The sequence below is a fragment of the Colletotrichum abscissum genome (assembly GCF_030869225.1).
Source record: "Colletotrichum abscissum strain IMI 504890 chromosome Unknown Scaffold_8.1, whole genome shotgun sequence".
Lineage (NCBI taxonomy): Eukaryota > Fungi > Ascomycota > Sordariomycetes > Glomerellales > Glomerellaceae > Colletotrichum > Colletotrichum abscissum.
In genome coordinates, this window is record NW_026850525.1 from 1,242,212 (window position 1) to 1,258,289 (window position 16,078).

Consider the following 16,078-nt stretch of genomic DNA (forward strand, 5'->3'; position numbering starts at 1 on the left):
GGGGGGCGGCGCACTGGAATCGTTTCGGGTACCTGGTGCCACACAGCCAGGTGGACTTTTTTTCCTCGATCAGTCATAAACGCTGCGGCGCTAAGGCAGGTGTGTAAGTCAGGCACGTCGGGAGGGGGGGGGGGGGGTGTTGTGTTAGCTACTAAGGTAAGCTGAGTTACATCCCGCTGGCGAGACAAGACAATGCCTAAGAAAAGACTTGGGAAGAAGAATGGGAATCGGGAAAAGGCCTCAGAGATTCAAGAAAAAAGAAACCATAAAACATCCGATTGGCGAATACAAACGCATGACGACGGTATCCTTTTCCGGGCTGGAACACCGGTTGATGTCTTGTCTTAGGTAGGAAAAAGCTGAGCCCATGTCGGAGGAATGTAAAAGTCAAGCCCCCATCGATCGATGAACTAGAACATTGTTCAGCCCCCGAGTCAGATCACACAACGCGGGACGCGAAAGGCACTTAGGGAGAGGAGGCATTGATCACAGGAAAGATGCGGGCTGGGTAGGGAAAAGTTTTTGGCAGCGCGTAAAAGTGTTCTCTTTTTTTTTGTGTTCAGAAATGTGTTCGTGTGTGTACAGGTTTACAAAGTTGTTTTTGCGGCGAAAAGAAATGAAAATCCATCTTCTGTTTGTCCGATGATGAGGTGACCTGCACTCCAAGCACCCCCTCCTCCTCTGCTTCCGCCTCCGCCTCCTCTCTCTCACACTGAATTGGATCCGCGACCAACAAGATAAGAGCTCAAACGAGAAGAATCCCAACTCGATGGTGAAAAAAGTAAACACATGAAGGCGACGGACCCGCAGACGGTGAACCTTCCCGAGAGAGAGGTATCCGAGCGTCGGGTCGCCGCGCACAAGAAGAAATGTTCCCATGTTCCAAATGCGATGCTGGCTGCCGGCCTCCGAACATGCTGGAGAGATTACAACGAGCGTAGAGAAAAGTACGCTTTGGCCGCTGCCAAAAAAAATTGGATGGATGTTGAGTCTTGGGTTGTGTCTCTGTGTCTTCCCTCTTCCTCTGTCTCCGAAAAAAAATCCAAACGAATAAACAATCATGCTGCTGCTGTGAGTCTGTTTGAAACAAAGTCCGCCGTTACACGCCGTTGTCCTGGTTCCGGATTGCTCTTGCCTTTGCCCTTGCGTTCTTGAACTTTTGGTGGTGATCATCAATGCTGCCCTTGAAACAACGCATCCCTTCGACGCTGACCATGTTCCGAGACCTGTGGGGGCGTCGGCGAGTCTGGCGTCGCAAATACTGATACAGTGGAAGATAATGCGTTGGTGAGAAAATGCCCAAACCCGCTTGCACTTTTCGCATGTGGCCCTTCCCAAGGCGGATCATCTTCTGGTGGTTCATGATGGTCCTCCTGTGGAAGGGCACCCTGTGTGACCCTAGTGACCTATCCGCGTAAAACATAGCGGGGCTGGCCTGAGAAGGAAAAAATATCAAAAAAGAAGTTGTCGTCATCAAAGTCGTGTCGGGCATGATCGAGAGCGACGATTAGTCGCTGTCGATGCTGAAATTGAATGCGAAAAAAACAAGTCACTCGGACTGTTTAGTCAGAGCGCTTGCGCTTCTTCTTGCTGTTCTCATCTTCCGAGGAGAGCTCGCTGGCGCTTCCGGGAATCTCAGAGGCAACCTGGAAGAGGACCTTGCCAAGAGTGTGATAGTCTTCTGGGTGGCCCATCATGCTGTGGTCAAAGGAGTGAACGGCTGAGTCGTCGAGCTCCATGACAATGGCGCCGCTGCCGTGGGTTCTAGCGTGCTGAGACAGGTTGTCACTGCGGGAGAACTTCTTGCCGCACTCGTGGCACTCGAAAGGCTTCTCCCCGGTGTGGAGGGAGCGGTAGTGACGCTTCAGGTGCTCCTGGCGGCGGAAGCGGCGGTTGCAGAGCTCGCAGACAAAGGTCTTGGAGGGGTCCTCGGTGAGGGACTGCTTGCGGCCGCGGCGGTTGACGGGAGCCGGGAGAGGCGCCGAGTTGGACTCAGAGTCGGAAGAGCTGTTGGCCTCGGAAGCGGGAGCCTGGCTGTTGGAACGCTGCTCGCTGCTAGCAGCCTGGGAAGCTCCAGAAGCTGTGTTCATGCTGGGCGCCGACTCGCTCGCGTCCTTCTTGACTACCTTGCGACGCTTGACCTGGTGGCAGTCGTTGTCGGAGCAGGAAGAGGAGGGGCTGGGAAGGCAGGCCGGCGCAGAGAAATCCGCCTCGTCAAAGTTGAACTCCTCGCCGATGAAGCTGGCGTGGCCGAGAGAGACGACGCTGGAGCCGGTGCAGGCACGGGGACGACGGACCTCAGCAGAGTGAGCGTCGCCGAGGTTGACAAGACCGTTGACGAAGTCGTCCTCGGACTCCAAATCACTCAGGTCCTCAAAGGCGGGAAGGCCGTGAGGGAAAGCAGGGTTGAAGTCAAAGGTCGGTTGAGAAGGGGCTGAGGTAGGGGTCTTGGCAGAAACTTCACTCCTGAGCTCATCACCGAGGGTGAAAGCGGGGAACTCGGGCGCCAGAGTCGGGTTGGAGGTGTTGGGTGCAGCAGCGACAGTGAGATTGCGAGGATCGCAAAAGTCAAGATCCTGTTCAGACGCGACAGACCTGGCGTACGGTGAGGGAGAGGGAGAAAGTGAAGGGCAAGATGCGGTGGACAGGAGGTCGCTAGTGTTGGTGTTAAGCGAGGGGACCTGGGCTGCTTGGTTTTGGAGGTAGACTGCCAAATTGAGTTAGCCTCCGAAAAACGTCCCTCAGTAAATCCCACGAAGTGCCCCGCCAAACTTGCTTTCCGGCAACCACCACCACCCAGGCCGTTGGGAATGGGGTCAAAAAATCCGCCGAGGCCCATGCAGCGCAAAAGTGTATGGAATTGCAGGTCGAGAGCATAAAAGTCGGTGCACAACGAAGAGGGAAAATTAAACGCAGTATGATTGCAACTTACCAGGTGTCATCGGGGGTGACCCGCAGCTGCTCCAGTCGACAGCGTGGTTCTCAGGCACTTCCAGCGTCTCCTTGAAGCCCTCCAGGCCGTCAATACCCTCCAAGCCGGAGAACATGGGGTTCATCGGTGTCTGGAGAAGATCGTAGCTGGCATTGGGGCTGCTGATGGCACTGCCGCAGGTCGACAGCGGCGGTGTTGACGGGAAGTAGAGGCTATCGTCGCAAATCTCCGTCTCGAGCATGATGGCGGGCTTGTGGCTCATGGGTTGAGGAGATGCCATCGGCGTCATGTTCGCGGGTCCGTTGCTGTACAGCGTAGGGCCCATGGGCTGCGAGCAGGACGAGTTAGGGCGCGAGTAGATGGGCGTTGAAGGCAGAGTTGGGACCATGGGGTACATGGGCATGTGCTGGGACATGGTGGGCTGCTGCGAGAAGTGACCACGGTGCCTTGAGGTGTCGAGCTTCTGTTCGGGGCGGTAGTAGAGGAAGGGAGCTTGTCCCATTGCCTGAGCCGTCATCATGGTGGCGTCCATTGTGATGCGTCTGCTTGATGATCAGTTCCTAACTTCTTCCATCCGTTGTTCTCTTATTGCTCATGCGGGACGCACCAGACAAGGTTGTCGTGTTGAGCTGTGGGTGTTAGTCGGCGGGGTGTTTGAGTCCGTCTTTACTGATTAATCGTAGGATGCGTGGTGTAGCGTTGTCGATGTTGTACACTTAATCCAAGTTCTTTCGAACTGGGTGATGGGCAGTTGGCCTAATGACGGTGGGTTTCGGTTTCTTCTGTGTGAAGGATAGGACGACGGGTCGTTGGTAGACAATGACCGTCAGGGTGTTGATGACTCGATGAGTGAAAGTGTGGGTTGTCTTAGTTGTACATGGAACTCGTCTGGAGCGTTTCTCTGTCTGTCTTCTGTTCTCGGAAGATGTCGTTGGAAGATCGAAAAGGTATGATAGAGTTGAACTGGCTTGGTGTATTATGTGCTCGAAGACGGTTGATGGATACTGAGTTGTAGTTGTGTTTAAAGGAAGGACGGGATGGTTCGAGCAGGTCGAAGTGTTTCCCAAATGTCGAGTCTCAAAAGAAGGAAGAACCGAGAGGTCATAAGAAGAAAAGATCACAGCGCACTGTAGCCGAACGGAGTGTCGATCATGAAATAGCGAGAGTGAAATGAACGTGGGTGGTGAAGGGGGATAAGTAGAAAGAGACCAAGATCAACCGACTGGCGCAAGATAAAAGTCGTCGATAGGCCGATGGTACAGGACACTGAGTACCAAGCCAAGTGGCAGACCCGACCAGACCATCCCAGACCCTAGCGCGCCTTCGAGTCGACAGACCCTCGTCCTCGAACCCCCGTCCCCTCGTCTCCTCTCTCTCTCACTCGTCTTCCCTCTCCACGCAGGCATGTCTCACCCACACAAGTCGACCGGGGCCAGGGGTAAACGAGTACGTATCGTGTGGATCCGAGTACGTAGACGACCCGGCTAGGGTGTGTGGAGATACGTACCGGAATCCCTCCTCTGTCGGTACGTAGCTCTCGGTCGCTGGGATGGGCTTCCGTTCCTAGCGCGTGGACTCGGAAGGGGGGGGAGGAGGTTAGAAGTGTGAGTGGACCGCCACACTCGTTGGATAGTGGGTGGATTTGGGAATATGTGTGGATGGATGAGCGACGGCGGCGACGGACCAGGAACAGGAACACCAGGCGAACGAGACGGTGTCATGGGTGGGTCCTGTCTGTCTGTCTGTATGCCCTCTGCATGTCTGGCTCTGGGGCCAAGCGGACATCAGGTGGGTGGTGCAGTTGTGCTGGTGGGCTTCTGGGTGCCACGGTGCTTTGGCCCTACCGCACCGGATGATGAGTTGTGTCGTTTTGTGGGTGGCATGCTGTGTGTGGGTGGGCTGGGACGAGAGGATGGCGCAGCCAGCAGGTCAATTCTAATTCTGGATGAGCAAAATGCAGGTACGGTACAAGATGGATGTTCGTATGGACACACCGTTCAGACAAGCCACGAGCTCCCCTTCTCCGTTCTGTGTTCTGTGTTCTTCACTCCGTCTCCTGCCCAGAAAGCGACGAAACGGACGAAACGGACGAGACGAGACGAGACGGGCCATCAAGCATCACCCGGATGTACCGACCGCACTCTGAAGGGAACTTGACAGCTTCCCCGTTCTTGTTTGTGTTCGGGTAGTCTTTTGCTCTATTTTGCTGCCGGCCTGTTTGAAGTACCCGACGACGAGGACCCTCTGGCTGGCTGGCTGGCTGGCTGGCTGGCTGGCTGCGTATCCGTACTGTAGGTAGTTTGCCGGTGCCAACAGACGCCCACATACGACATCTTGCAGGAACACGCCGGCCTCGATGCCGTCAAGGCTCTTGTAAACCCAGTCTTTCAGATGAAAAATAGCCATACGTTCTGCAGGCAATATCAACCCCAACTCGTTCAGCCCAAGGCCGGAATTGTGGCTGACGTCTTCCTCGAGCAATTCTCACTTGCAAGCCGGAGTAGAGAGAAAAAGCCCCAACCAGCCGTCACGTTGCTCTCAGACGGCTACAGCAACCAAGCCAACGCTGGCAGATGGCGTTGACGGCGGCCCTGAACGGGCGTCGGGGGAGCATCTGGACCTGAGCACAGAGCAAGCACTATACATGACTATTGTATGCCGCCGTCCTTAAGAGTGCCATCAGCCGTTTGTTCGTGATTAAATGCCCAGTCCATAGTCCGTTATGCCTTGAATACGGAAAGGCAAGAACCTGGCTGCAGTACGGAGTACCGAGCAGGCCGAAGTACAGCCAACCAAGCCACAGCGGCTTCTCAGTCATTCAACGTAGACAGGCACCAAGCAACACCACCAGGAAAGAGAACGCTTAAGGTAGTTTTAATCGGCCTGCCACCAACAGAGTATGCGAGATGAGACAGGTTCGAGGTACCTCGTTCGCCAGTGGGCACTGGGCAAAGAGTATCCGTACGTCGAGGTAACCCAGCGGAGCTGCATAAACCCGAGGACCATGTACTCATTCAGAGGACGGCAATTCGAGGCACAAATGGATAGCGCCTGTCGATAGACACATCGCCGTCCACACAACTAGCACAAATGGCTTCCTCGATTGGTACTGGCCATCTCAGCCCAGTCTGGCGCGCGTCCGACCACACTCTTGGGCACCATCATTCGCTGGATGAACCCTCTGTCCACAGTCACACATGCAGACACACTCATGCTGCACGCCAGTCGTATCGCTCATTGTGCTAGCACACTCGCAGCGAAGCATGGTCGACGCGCGCATGCAAGGTACCAGTCCAGTGAACACTGGACGGCGATGCGCCGCTTACTGTTGATCACTCGAGAAGTTGCGTCTGGTAGCTGTAGTTACAACAGCGGCAATGGTGATGGTGAGGGAAACCAGCGTGAGCGGCAACCAGGGGAAAATACCAGCTTGTTTCTTTTGCGGGCAAAACGCCAACTGCCGTTCGTCTCCTTGATCACGGTGGCTCTGCTAATGCCCCAGCAAGTTTCGCGGTTCGTGGGAGCATTCGTAATCCATTTTCATGCTTCAGAGCGGCTGAGCAGAGCTGTGCTTGTCTAAAATCCCCAGACAGGCGACTATGACTGCTCCGAGATGCTCGAAACGCGGAGCATCGCGGCAATTGCTGGGCTGCCCGAGCAGCATTGACATAGACAGCTAGGATAGCCAGCGGATCGCCGTCTATCATTCATGCCAGAGCCGCAGAAACGAACAGAGCCTGTCAATTGTCATTGAACTGAGGGGTCAGTGGGCTTGAGCGGTAGTATTGCAACCGCAGCTCTGGGAAAGCCGTGTGTGGCTCATCCATCCGATGTCGTCAGGCACATAATTGCTGCGTTATTGGAGTATATTCGTGGTCCCGGCTTTCTAAGAATAAAAGCCCACAGCTATCAAAATGTTAATTCGTCCGAGTATTGGATTGATTGTGAAAATGGCCCTGGCGGAGGCCGCACACCCACTAATCCCCGTTGTGCGCCGCGTCTCCTCTTTCGGAGGCCACCGTCTTCTTCTGAAGTTCTGTACGGATAAGCCCTTGGATTCCTCGAGTGGGAACCAAAGCCAACGGCATGCGAGGGGGGCCAACAACGAGTGCCCCCCCCCCCCCCCCCCCCCCCCCCCCACCCCCCACGTGGGGCCCGGCTCCCCTTTTGGAGGGCCCCCTGTTTTTTTGAGGTTCTTGTCGGGGAAGGCCCTGGGTTCCTCGGGGGGGGAACAAAGCCCACGGGGGGGGGGGGGGGGCAAAAACGGGGGCCCCCCCCCCCCCCCCCCGGTTCGTAGCACAACTCGATTTCTTGGAAGCGGCGAACATGTGAGTGTGCTCGAATAATGTCGATGCATACGGGCGTCGTATTCAGCTGGCCAGCGCGCCAGTGAGCCCTCTCGGGGCCAGCTATGCAAGCCTCTCATCTGGTGGGTACCGTAGTTGTGCAGGAACACGAAACGCACAAAGGATGTGTGATGGAGACATGGCCGGGCCATTCAGAACGCTGAGCAGGCGCATCTTTGGCGACCCCCTGCAAAAATTCTAGAGCAACGAGTCTAACGATGAGCTCTGCCGTGAGGTGCCATCCACCACTAGACGTCCGTTGAGTGCCGCTTGGCATATCAGTGGTCGATTTGGGCGTCCGTCACACGTTTGCTATCACCAGTCAATGACCCCGCGTCGCGCTTTGAGGATTTGGTAGTGGCTTTGCGGCATCGCGTTGGCTAGCGATGACGCAGCCGCCACTAGCAAGAGTTTCTCGCGCGCCTGGACTCTCACGGATCCATATCACTCGTGAGTCTTAGTCTGGCGGATATGTTGACGGGCGTTGTTTCTGGTTTCGACTTGTTCTCCATTCTTTCACGCGTCTGTCTGCTGAGTCGAGCCGGCGCGGGGGGCGTTGGATTGCTGACTGCGTCACCCGACCACGACCCCGCCAAAGCCGAGTTGAGTTGTCTCGACAGATCTAGCATACCAATTCTGGACTGGCCGTCCCGGTTGGTCCAGCAGCTTGGTGACGGCCAAGCATCAACCCTGACACCCCTGGCATTCATTGTTGACGGATTGGCGGGAGCCTCTTCAGACTGTACTACTCTCGGTTGCCTCGATATGCTTGAATGTTGAAGAGTGGACAGTTAAGACAGGCCGTTCGAGGTTGCGATGGCTGGGACTAAGCAAGCCTCTCGAGTGGCCCGCGGCCCGCGGCTGATGATCATGACGGGACAGGGCAGGGAGCCGATATTGATGGTGAAGCAACCAACGAAGCCAGTTGATTCATGATGCTGTCGAGTTTTGCACGGACGGTGGGCGACAAAGTGACATCCGATCTTTCAGGTCCGAGTTGGCAATCCGACCCTGGGAGGATGGAAAGTATGATTGAGAAGAGCGACAAGATTGTCGCCACCACGTCGCGGCGAGGAGGTCCATGCAGCAGGCAGTCTAGTTGAGGCAGTGCTCGGCGTGCATGCCGTCAAGTAAGGTGTGTAAGGCATGGACTATTGAGGCACCACGGAACCACGGGCACGTAAGTACGCAGCACCCATGGATCCGGAGCTGAGATGGGTTCGGTAGGGCAATGTTTAAATCCATGAAAGTAATGGCTGCGGGCTAAGGCACAGGGCGGGCGGGTTGGTCTGTTCGGAAGAAGTGGAAAAAACGGTGATGCTCTCTCTTTCCACCTATCTTTCGACAGAGGTAAGGCGGGTGAGCTACTACACCTGAGGTACCGAGTTGTCAATTCGAGGCAGGTACGAGTGCTCAGACTCAGGCAATACGCCACGTGACTACTTGATCTAAAGGGATGGGATGGGATGGGATGGGAAGGGAAGGAAGGAGGACTCGATGTCACCGTCCGTTCAAACACCAACCTGAATGTCACAGGCAACCTAACCTGGAAGGCCTCACACCCCGCATGGTTGGAAAAGGAAGGCACCAGACCAAGGATGTACCTGCAGATGCAGGAAGAGGAGCAGGAGCAGGATTACTTCGTACCTTAGGTGCAGATGCAGATGCAGATTGCAGATGCAGTTGCCAGCTGCGGCCAACCTGGAGAAGGCACAGTTGAGATGGAGCCAAATTGCATGCCATTGAACCCGAAGACTCTCGAAAGCCAAGTGCCAAATTCCTACCTACCCACTTCCCTTCCATCTCTTCCCAAGTTTCCATCGAGTTTTCTTTGGCAAGGCGGCAGGGGGAGCAAGGAAAGTTGCTGCCGTTGGGGATTGGCGAACGGGAGTCCCGGTGCCCCGTTGGTCAGTCCCGTCTGCACTGGATCCATGATGCGGGAAAAAGCAAATATTCGGCTGTGAGAAGGCGCTCCCGAGTCCCCATTCTCCCACCTACCTCATGCAGCAGCTACCTACTTCCAAGACCTAAGGTAAGTGACAACTGTGTCATAACTCACACAATCGATTCTCATTCTGAAAGCTGCGTCAACACCAGTCAGGATTTTCCCTTCGTTTTCATGGGCCGAGACTCCCGTACCTACAGTCGATGCGGGTGATGATACCATCAGCCAGGCAAGTCCTTACCTCGGCGGTCATCTTGCAGCTTGATGCCTGCGATAGGCCCTCGACAAGAAACGCAACAACGTCTAGATTCTGATGGCCAACCACCCAACCTCACTGCTCAGTAACAACTTACTTTACCCAGTCCCACTATATGCCGTCCTTCGTCCACCAATGCCACCATCCACCATGACATCGAACGAACTCGTCTCGCATTAGACGCATGGAGCCCGCCTTACGTACGCACTCGTTTCTGAATAAGGCATTCTACTATGTTTCTTAACTGCGTACCTTGCCTGCTTGAATGCCCACACAGCTTTGTGGTACGTGTGCGGCGTGCCCCAACTCTGACCACCTCCACCACCACCGAAATTTTGACCAGAAAAGTTTTTTCCACAGAAAAGAAAAATGATTGCTGTACCTTACAGGAAACGCAGATGCAAGGAACACCGCGAGATGCAGCCTGTCTGCGCACGCGAGGCACGACCAGCGCCTTTACCCCTCATTCGCCCTCGTCCTCCCCTTGCACCACCCCGCTTCATCCTCACCACACCCTCACGATACTCGGGTACGGACAGATGGTCGGACGGTATACACCTTGGCACCCTAAACCGATGACCAAGAATTCCCCCGCGACCTGTCACTGCTGTTCAGATTCATGTTGCACCAATTCTTGCCTTATCGATAGATATCATCCTTGACGTCCACCTCACTTGCAAGCCAGGGAGGGACAACGCCACGATACTTCGTATGAACGTTACCTTGGTGCCGGTACGCCAGGTTCAGCCTGTCAGATCATACGTATCGGCAGTATACACTAAATCACCTTGAACTTGATGCTCGCAGGGACAGCGCCTTGAGGGGGACTCGGGCTTGGCCAGGCTCGTGGAAGTCTGCGGCGCACTAGTTCCAGCCTCCAAGCACTCCTGTCAGGATTCGATCCCTGAACGCTGCGATACTGCGGATATGCCACACTCTATCCTACACCTCTGGGGACAAGGTGCATGTGTCAACTCCACGGCCGTCTCGTCTCGTCCAGATCACAGATCCATCCGCCCGGGCCTCGCAATCTGGGATGTCAGAGGCAACCGACGGGAACGCAGTTTGCATCGGTACAATTCAGCCTATGCGAAAGCTAGGTCGTGCAGTGATGGCATGCTGGTTGGTTTTCGACTTTGCGGACCAACAGCAACTAGCACCAACCGCAAACTCATCTAGCTTCCCGATCCATCAGAGTGTATCGAATGTCGATTTGCCGTTAGCCATTGGTCTAAAGCCTCCAACAGCAAGCAAACAGATTCTGCTCTCTGTGCTGCTTCCAACAACAGCCTCTTCAATCAAGCCTTCTGGCTCTTGAGAAATGACCAGTCACTCGGGAGCTGCGCCGCTTCAAGTCCTAGCTATAATGTGGCACAGAGCAGAGCGTCGTTTGCAACGGTCCAACCAACTCAGACTGTTTACTTTCACATGTCTCCATCCAACCGTCTGTCTCAAAGGTATCCGCATCTCTTTGTTCGCCGCCAATCCCGCACGTTTCAACGGCTCGACTTATCCTCTCCGTTGCTTTCTACCTTTCCGCATTGGGCGGCCGGGTTGGAAGCAGATTGATTTCGCTGACGCCAGAGCTGTCCCAAGATGAAATGTGGCAGCTCTATCGACTCCTCCGCTAGCCATGTTGGACATGGACAATATCCCATTGGCCATAGGAAGGGCGACGGCGATGACTTCAGTCGGCAGCTCAAGTCGCGTAACGAGAGTCTGGTTTCCACAATGCTGTCGGCTAGACCCGCAAAGGCGGGTTCCATCTCCAGACAACCGACTCAGCCGTGAACACGAAAGACTTTGCAGGAAGAGAGACCTTTCCATCGTCATCGCCATCACCTTTTCAGCTTCAGGCAACTACAAGTCTCGACTATGGTACGGCCTTCTTCCCACTAGTCTTCTAGCTGAGACGTTAGCTCTCTGCATAAAATTGCACCAGAGCACCTCCGGCACCAATGGTGCATTAGTTCTGTGGTTCTGTTGTTTGCTCCATGATCCATCCAGCTGCCACAGAGCGATGGATGGACGATGCACGCACAATGGGTCAAACAGCTGCGCCGCAGCACAAAGCGGGCACAAACCGGCTCGATCCCGCGGCTTGCACCATTGACAACCGACTCGACTCGTTTCTGGCCTTATCATCTTGTCATTATCGCTCTGTGTGGTCCAGGTCTCTACCCATGCAGCCATGCATAGAGTCCAGGTCTCTCGCGCAGCGGAGACAGCATACATTATCAGCATATCTTCCGGTGCACATCGGTGTCGAAGCGGGCTATGCTAGACACTATGTTGCATAACTTGTATGCACCACCGGCGCTGTGTCCCTATTTGGGCATCTTATCATGATCGGTCTCGCACACGCAGATCATCTGCAATAGGTACTTGACCGTCGCACGCGTGGTTCTCACAGCTGGGAAAGTTCCGGTGAGCTTGTGCCAGGGTTCCATGTACGGTCAAAACCCTGGCGATTATCCAATCACCAATTTGCCTCCGTTCATGCGACCACGCAACCACGTCAGGGCTTCCATACAAATGGTGTTTATCAGCCCCGGTCTTGCTGCGCGCACCCATGATTCGCCGGACGGTACTTCGGAAGAAACGGTACCACGTAGTGTACTCCGTCCTCACAGCCCAGCGTATCCGTACCTTGCATATTGCAAGCTTCGAGATGCTACAGGCCACTCAGTGCCCCGAAGGTGCCAAGGTACGAAGTACATTTCTCTTTCCATACATACTTGTATGCAGGAACAGACGAACCGTTGCACCCTTGCATGCAGGTACAGTATGCTGGGCATCGCGGCATCCCACAACTTTCCAAGCTTCCTCTCCCCCTCACCAAAGCAACTAATCCCATTACTCAGGCTCTCCAGGTTGGATCTTGTCAAATCCCTCTACAATGATTTCAAAATAGCGAATGGGTATGCTCTTGGCATCAGCGACTCAGCAGCCCGAAAATGCCAGTATTATTATCGTCGAGAATGCGAACAACGTCAAGACGCTTTCGAGTAGTTTCCGACGGTCATCCCACCCACTGCCTAATTCCTTGGGGTTTACTGGCTTGCTGAGAAGAAGGTCTCGAAGACCAGCATCGAAGGCCCGAAATCCCTCGTAATAACTTCGAGAACAAGGTGTTCTCGGTCGAACCATGGGTGGTAGTGGGGTCTGGCTGCAGCATCCCAGACTACGGGGAACCGGCAGCATAACGCTTGGGACCGTTCTAAAGCCCTACGAAGAAAAGTGGCTTTTCGAATTGTGGGTTTAGCAGTCGAATAGGAGCCCGGCTTCTGCGACCGACATGGGATGGCATGGAGAACGATTGCCTGCTAATAACCTTTCTGGACTCGAGTCCTACTGAAGTTGATGGCACCAGGGCTCAACCATATGCCTGCCGACCTTTTCTGGATTAGGCCAGCAAAGTAGCCTAGGCTTGTCAAATGGCCGGGGCTCATGGATGGCAGACCAGGTGCTATCTCAGCGGAGGCCACGGGGAGGAGCCAAGTGCCTGGCTCAGAATCCTTTCGCCACCGTCAGGGTGGTTGGGCCGTTCCTGGCTGCTGGATCAGACATGAGCAAACACTGACACGATCCAATACACCGGAACACATTAAGCCCAAAACAGCCCGGGTCTTCCAACAACCCGACCTAACGTGTGGATTCACCATGTAGGAATATACTTCCGACTGCAAAATTTTCCTCCATTGACCCCGTTTTACGAAGATGTCCCAACACGGTGGTCGTGTTGGTCAACGCCTGGTCTCTTGCGTTGTGTGATGTGAGCCCGACATGTTCACACTTTAGATGTCCACTGAACAACAATCCACACTAGAATATCAGCTAACGGTCCATGGTAGATCAGCAGCCGACCATTGTCATCCGCTGGAACTCTCCGACCGCCGCTTCCCTAAAGCTCCCCACCGAGAGCCATTAAAAGCCACGGATGGCGCAATTTCAATGTCCAAGGACGGAAGTTCAGCAGATCTATTCGCTGGTTGATCGAGGAGACCCCGGCGATCCGTCGTTTGATGCTCATGAAGTTCCCAATTGTACCCGCGGGCCCTTCTTTTCTCTCTGGGAAGTTCCCTTCTCCAACACTCCAATTCACCTCCAACGACTTGGGTGCCTGGCTGGTGGACATGGTACTTTGGGCGGCCCGGGTAGGAAGCCGTGGGGTCCCGGCCCAGCCAGTGGCACCGAGACCCCCAACGGCGACCAGGCCCAAAAACGGGCCTTGTTCCGGTCTAGTTGCCCCGGATTTCTGGCAAATCTAGCAAAGGCCTGCTTCAAATTTAAGCCAAGCGGCGGGCCACACCATCTGTCCATCTGTCTCTTGCTCGGCCACAAGGGTCCTCGCCGCAACCGGGCATGAGTCTGGAAGATCGCCAAAGGGACCTCCAACGGGCCCGAGATGCTTTGGAGCCTGGGGCCGCCGTTTAGCCTGACTGTCCTGACCCGACTACCCCAAGAAGTCGATGAGCATATTCACCGCTATCGCTATCGCCAACCAGTATTGTCTAGAGATAACTGCTGAGGCTAGCAGTCCGGTCACGGACTGGGCAGGGGCTTCACTTGGCGTGGAAGATCCTCCGGGATCAAGTGAATCCCTAGCGTCACTGTCAGGCAAGGCACTTCTTACTTATCAGTCTGCCAGCTAACGGCAATAAGCAACCATTGACAATCAGGAACGTTCTCGGCCAAGTCAAGCCCGTGGGGTGCCTCACTATTGTTCGTGCGGTCTAACAATTACACTGAACTCACTTAATATTTGCCATTTCGACAGGGAAGGTTGAGTGGATGAATTATTCATTGGGCTGAATCAAGAACAAACTGACTTGGCTAGAGCAGCCGGAGCACTGGATAGCCGACAAGTTTTCCCTTTTTACGGACACTCTCTTCTCTTCTGCCGTGGCACGCGTGGATACGTGGCGTTACAGACCGGACTCATTGTCCTCTCCCGGCTGAACGAAGCCCACATACTTTGCAGTAGTTCTGAGAAATCGGTTAATAATGGGAGCTGTCATCCTGAGGCTTCCCGACGGGGCACTCCAACTCGTCTCGTCAGGGGTACCCCGTCGCACCGGTCAATACAAGGGGTTCCTCCGGAGTGACCAATGGGCATTCCCGCGGTCGTTAGCCCATAGGCCTCCAGGCTCCAAGACCTTCGAGAAGGTTTCAGGGCCCACATACTCCGACGCCTGAGTCCCCATCACGAAGCATCCTGCATAGCCTTGGGTATGAGGGACTTGCCTGTTTAGGGCACCATGGTTATCATGACGCAGCGCCTTGTGCCATTGGAAACAATGGAAAACGGAAGGCAGATGGAAGGGGTACCAGCATGAAGCAGAGGCCCCAGGTCACGATGGAGCCGTTTCTCATGTTGCATCCTTCCATTGTTCTAGAAGGCATAGCTTCGTCACCACGTATCAGACTGCCCGAGGTGATGACAACCGGCCATATCATCCGGCCGATCTATATTGGTCACCGACAGAATATGGTAGTCTAGCCGTGGTTTCTCGACGCCAGCCAGTCGTTGGAACTTGTGAGGCGTTTCGAACATTCATCACCAAGAGCCACGAGGTATCTCAGTATACATAAACGTCTGTCACTAATCGGCCCATCCCCATTGATGACTATGTCGATCGAACCGTCTTCAAAACAGCATTTCGACCTCGGCAGAGGATTCTCCATGAGCCACCCGCCTTTGCCCGGTCAAATAGTACACGACATTGTTAATTGATTGCAGCTCGGTGCGGTGGAGTCCCTGGTGTCACGTTGCTCGAATGAATAGTATTTTGGTGCCCACGAAATTGACAAGCCCGGAGCTCGCCATCGGCACGACCCATTCACGATTTCCAAGATGGCAACGTGGAAGACGACCAGGCCAGGGTCCTAACAGGCCTCCCGCTTGTCCCGCCGATGGTTCGTCAGTGGTTCACAGCCAAGCGCGATAGGCTCCAATATCTGCACCAGAAAGGCGTCCACCTTCCGTGGGGTCCACGAACGGGAGATAAACTCATTTCCTTGTCTCTAACTACCGACGTTACTCAACCTTCTAGAAGTGATTAGCGTGGGGAATGGGAGATTGAGCGTCCCGGAATCCAACCTCAGCTTTTGTCATCGGTGCGGTCTCTCAGTGTCCGCACGAAGTACTGTACCGCACACTGCACAGCCATCTCAAAGCTGGAAACGGACAGGAAGCCGATGCATCTATCAACACAACGAAAACGTGGAAGTGGCCTCGGCCAACGGCTGGCACATCGGGATACCTAACTAAACTAGTGACAGCTCCACGGTCAGTAGACCGAGAACATCATACCGCCAGGGTAAGAAAAACCATGGCACGAGTCGATGCGCGGGTGTGAGACGGCGGCCGGCAACGTATGCTGGATGCTTTGTCCACCTGAATGAGAGAGCGAGATGCGGGTGGTGGCTTGACGGGAGCTAGCTCGCAATACAACGACTTTCACGTGGCGAGAGACAGCTGCAGTTTGTAGCCTCAGGTGAGCGGTCAATGTAATATGCTGCACCAGAAACTTGGAAATCTTCAATGTCGGGAGCCAGTAAGAAGCCGAGGCGCTTCCAAGATATCAATGTTTGCC

The 16,078-nt window shown here is 54.7% G+C and overlaps 4 protein-coding genes across 4 annotated transcripts; 3 read left to right on the forward strand and 1 right to left on the reverse strand.

The window, feature by feature from the left end:
• Nucleotides 1-1,562: 1,562 nt before the first annotated feature.
• CABS01_04410 (uncharacterized protein) lies at nucleotides 1,563-3,464 on the reverse strand (the record flags this gene model as incomplete). The annotated part of the gene is made up of 2 exons (XM_060537781.1): nucleotides 1,563-2,707; nucleotides 2,933-3,464. The coding sequence occupies 2 exons, from the start codon at nucleotides 3,462-3,464 to the stop codon at nucleotides 1,563-1,565; spliced, it is 1,677 nt and encodes a 558-aa protein (XP_060390626.1).
• Nucleotides 3,465-4,582: 1,118 nt separating this feature from the next.
• Nucleotides 4,583-5,089, forward strand: CABS01_04411 (uncharacterized protein; the record flags this gene model as incomplete). Its single annotated transcript, XM_060537782.1, has 1 exon — nucleotides 4,583-5,089. The coding sequence occupies one exon, from the start codon at nucleotides 4,583-4,585 to the stop codon at nucleotides 5,087-5,089; it is 507 nt and encodes a 168-aa protein (XP_060390627.1).
• Nucleotides 5,090-12,396: 7,307 nt separating this feature from the next.
• On the forward strand, nucleotides 12,397-12,594 carry CABS01_04412 (uncharacterized protein; the record flags this gene model as incomplete). Its single annotated transcript, XM_060537783.1, has 1 exon — nucleotides 12,397-12,594. The coding sequence occupies one exon, from the start codon at nucleotides 12,397-12,399 to the stop codon at nucleotides 12,592-12,594; it is 198 nt and encodes a 65-aa protein (XP_060390628.1).
• Nucleotides 12,595-13,199: 605 nt separating this feature from the next.
• Nucleotides 13,200-13,410, forward strand: CABS01_04413 (uncharacterized protein; the record flags this gene model as incomplete). The annotated part of the gene is made up of 2 exons (XM_060537784.1): nucleotides 13,200-13,224; nucleotides 13,334-13,410. 2 exons carry the CDS (start codon nucleotides 13,200-13,202, stop codon nucleotides 13,408-13,410), a joined length of 102 nt encoding a protein of 33 aa, XP_060390629.1.
• Between the last annotated feature and the right edge of the window lie 2,668 nt (nucleotides 13,411-16,078).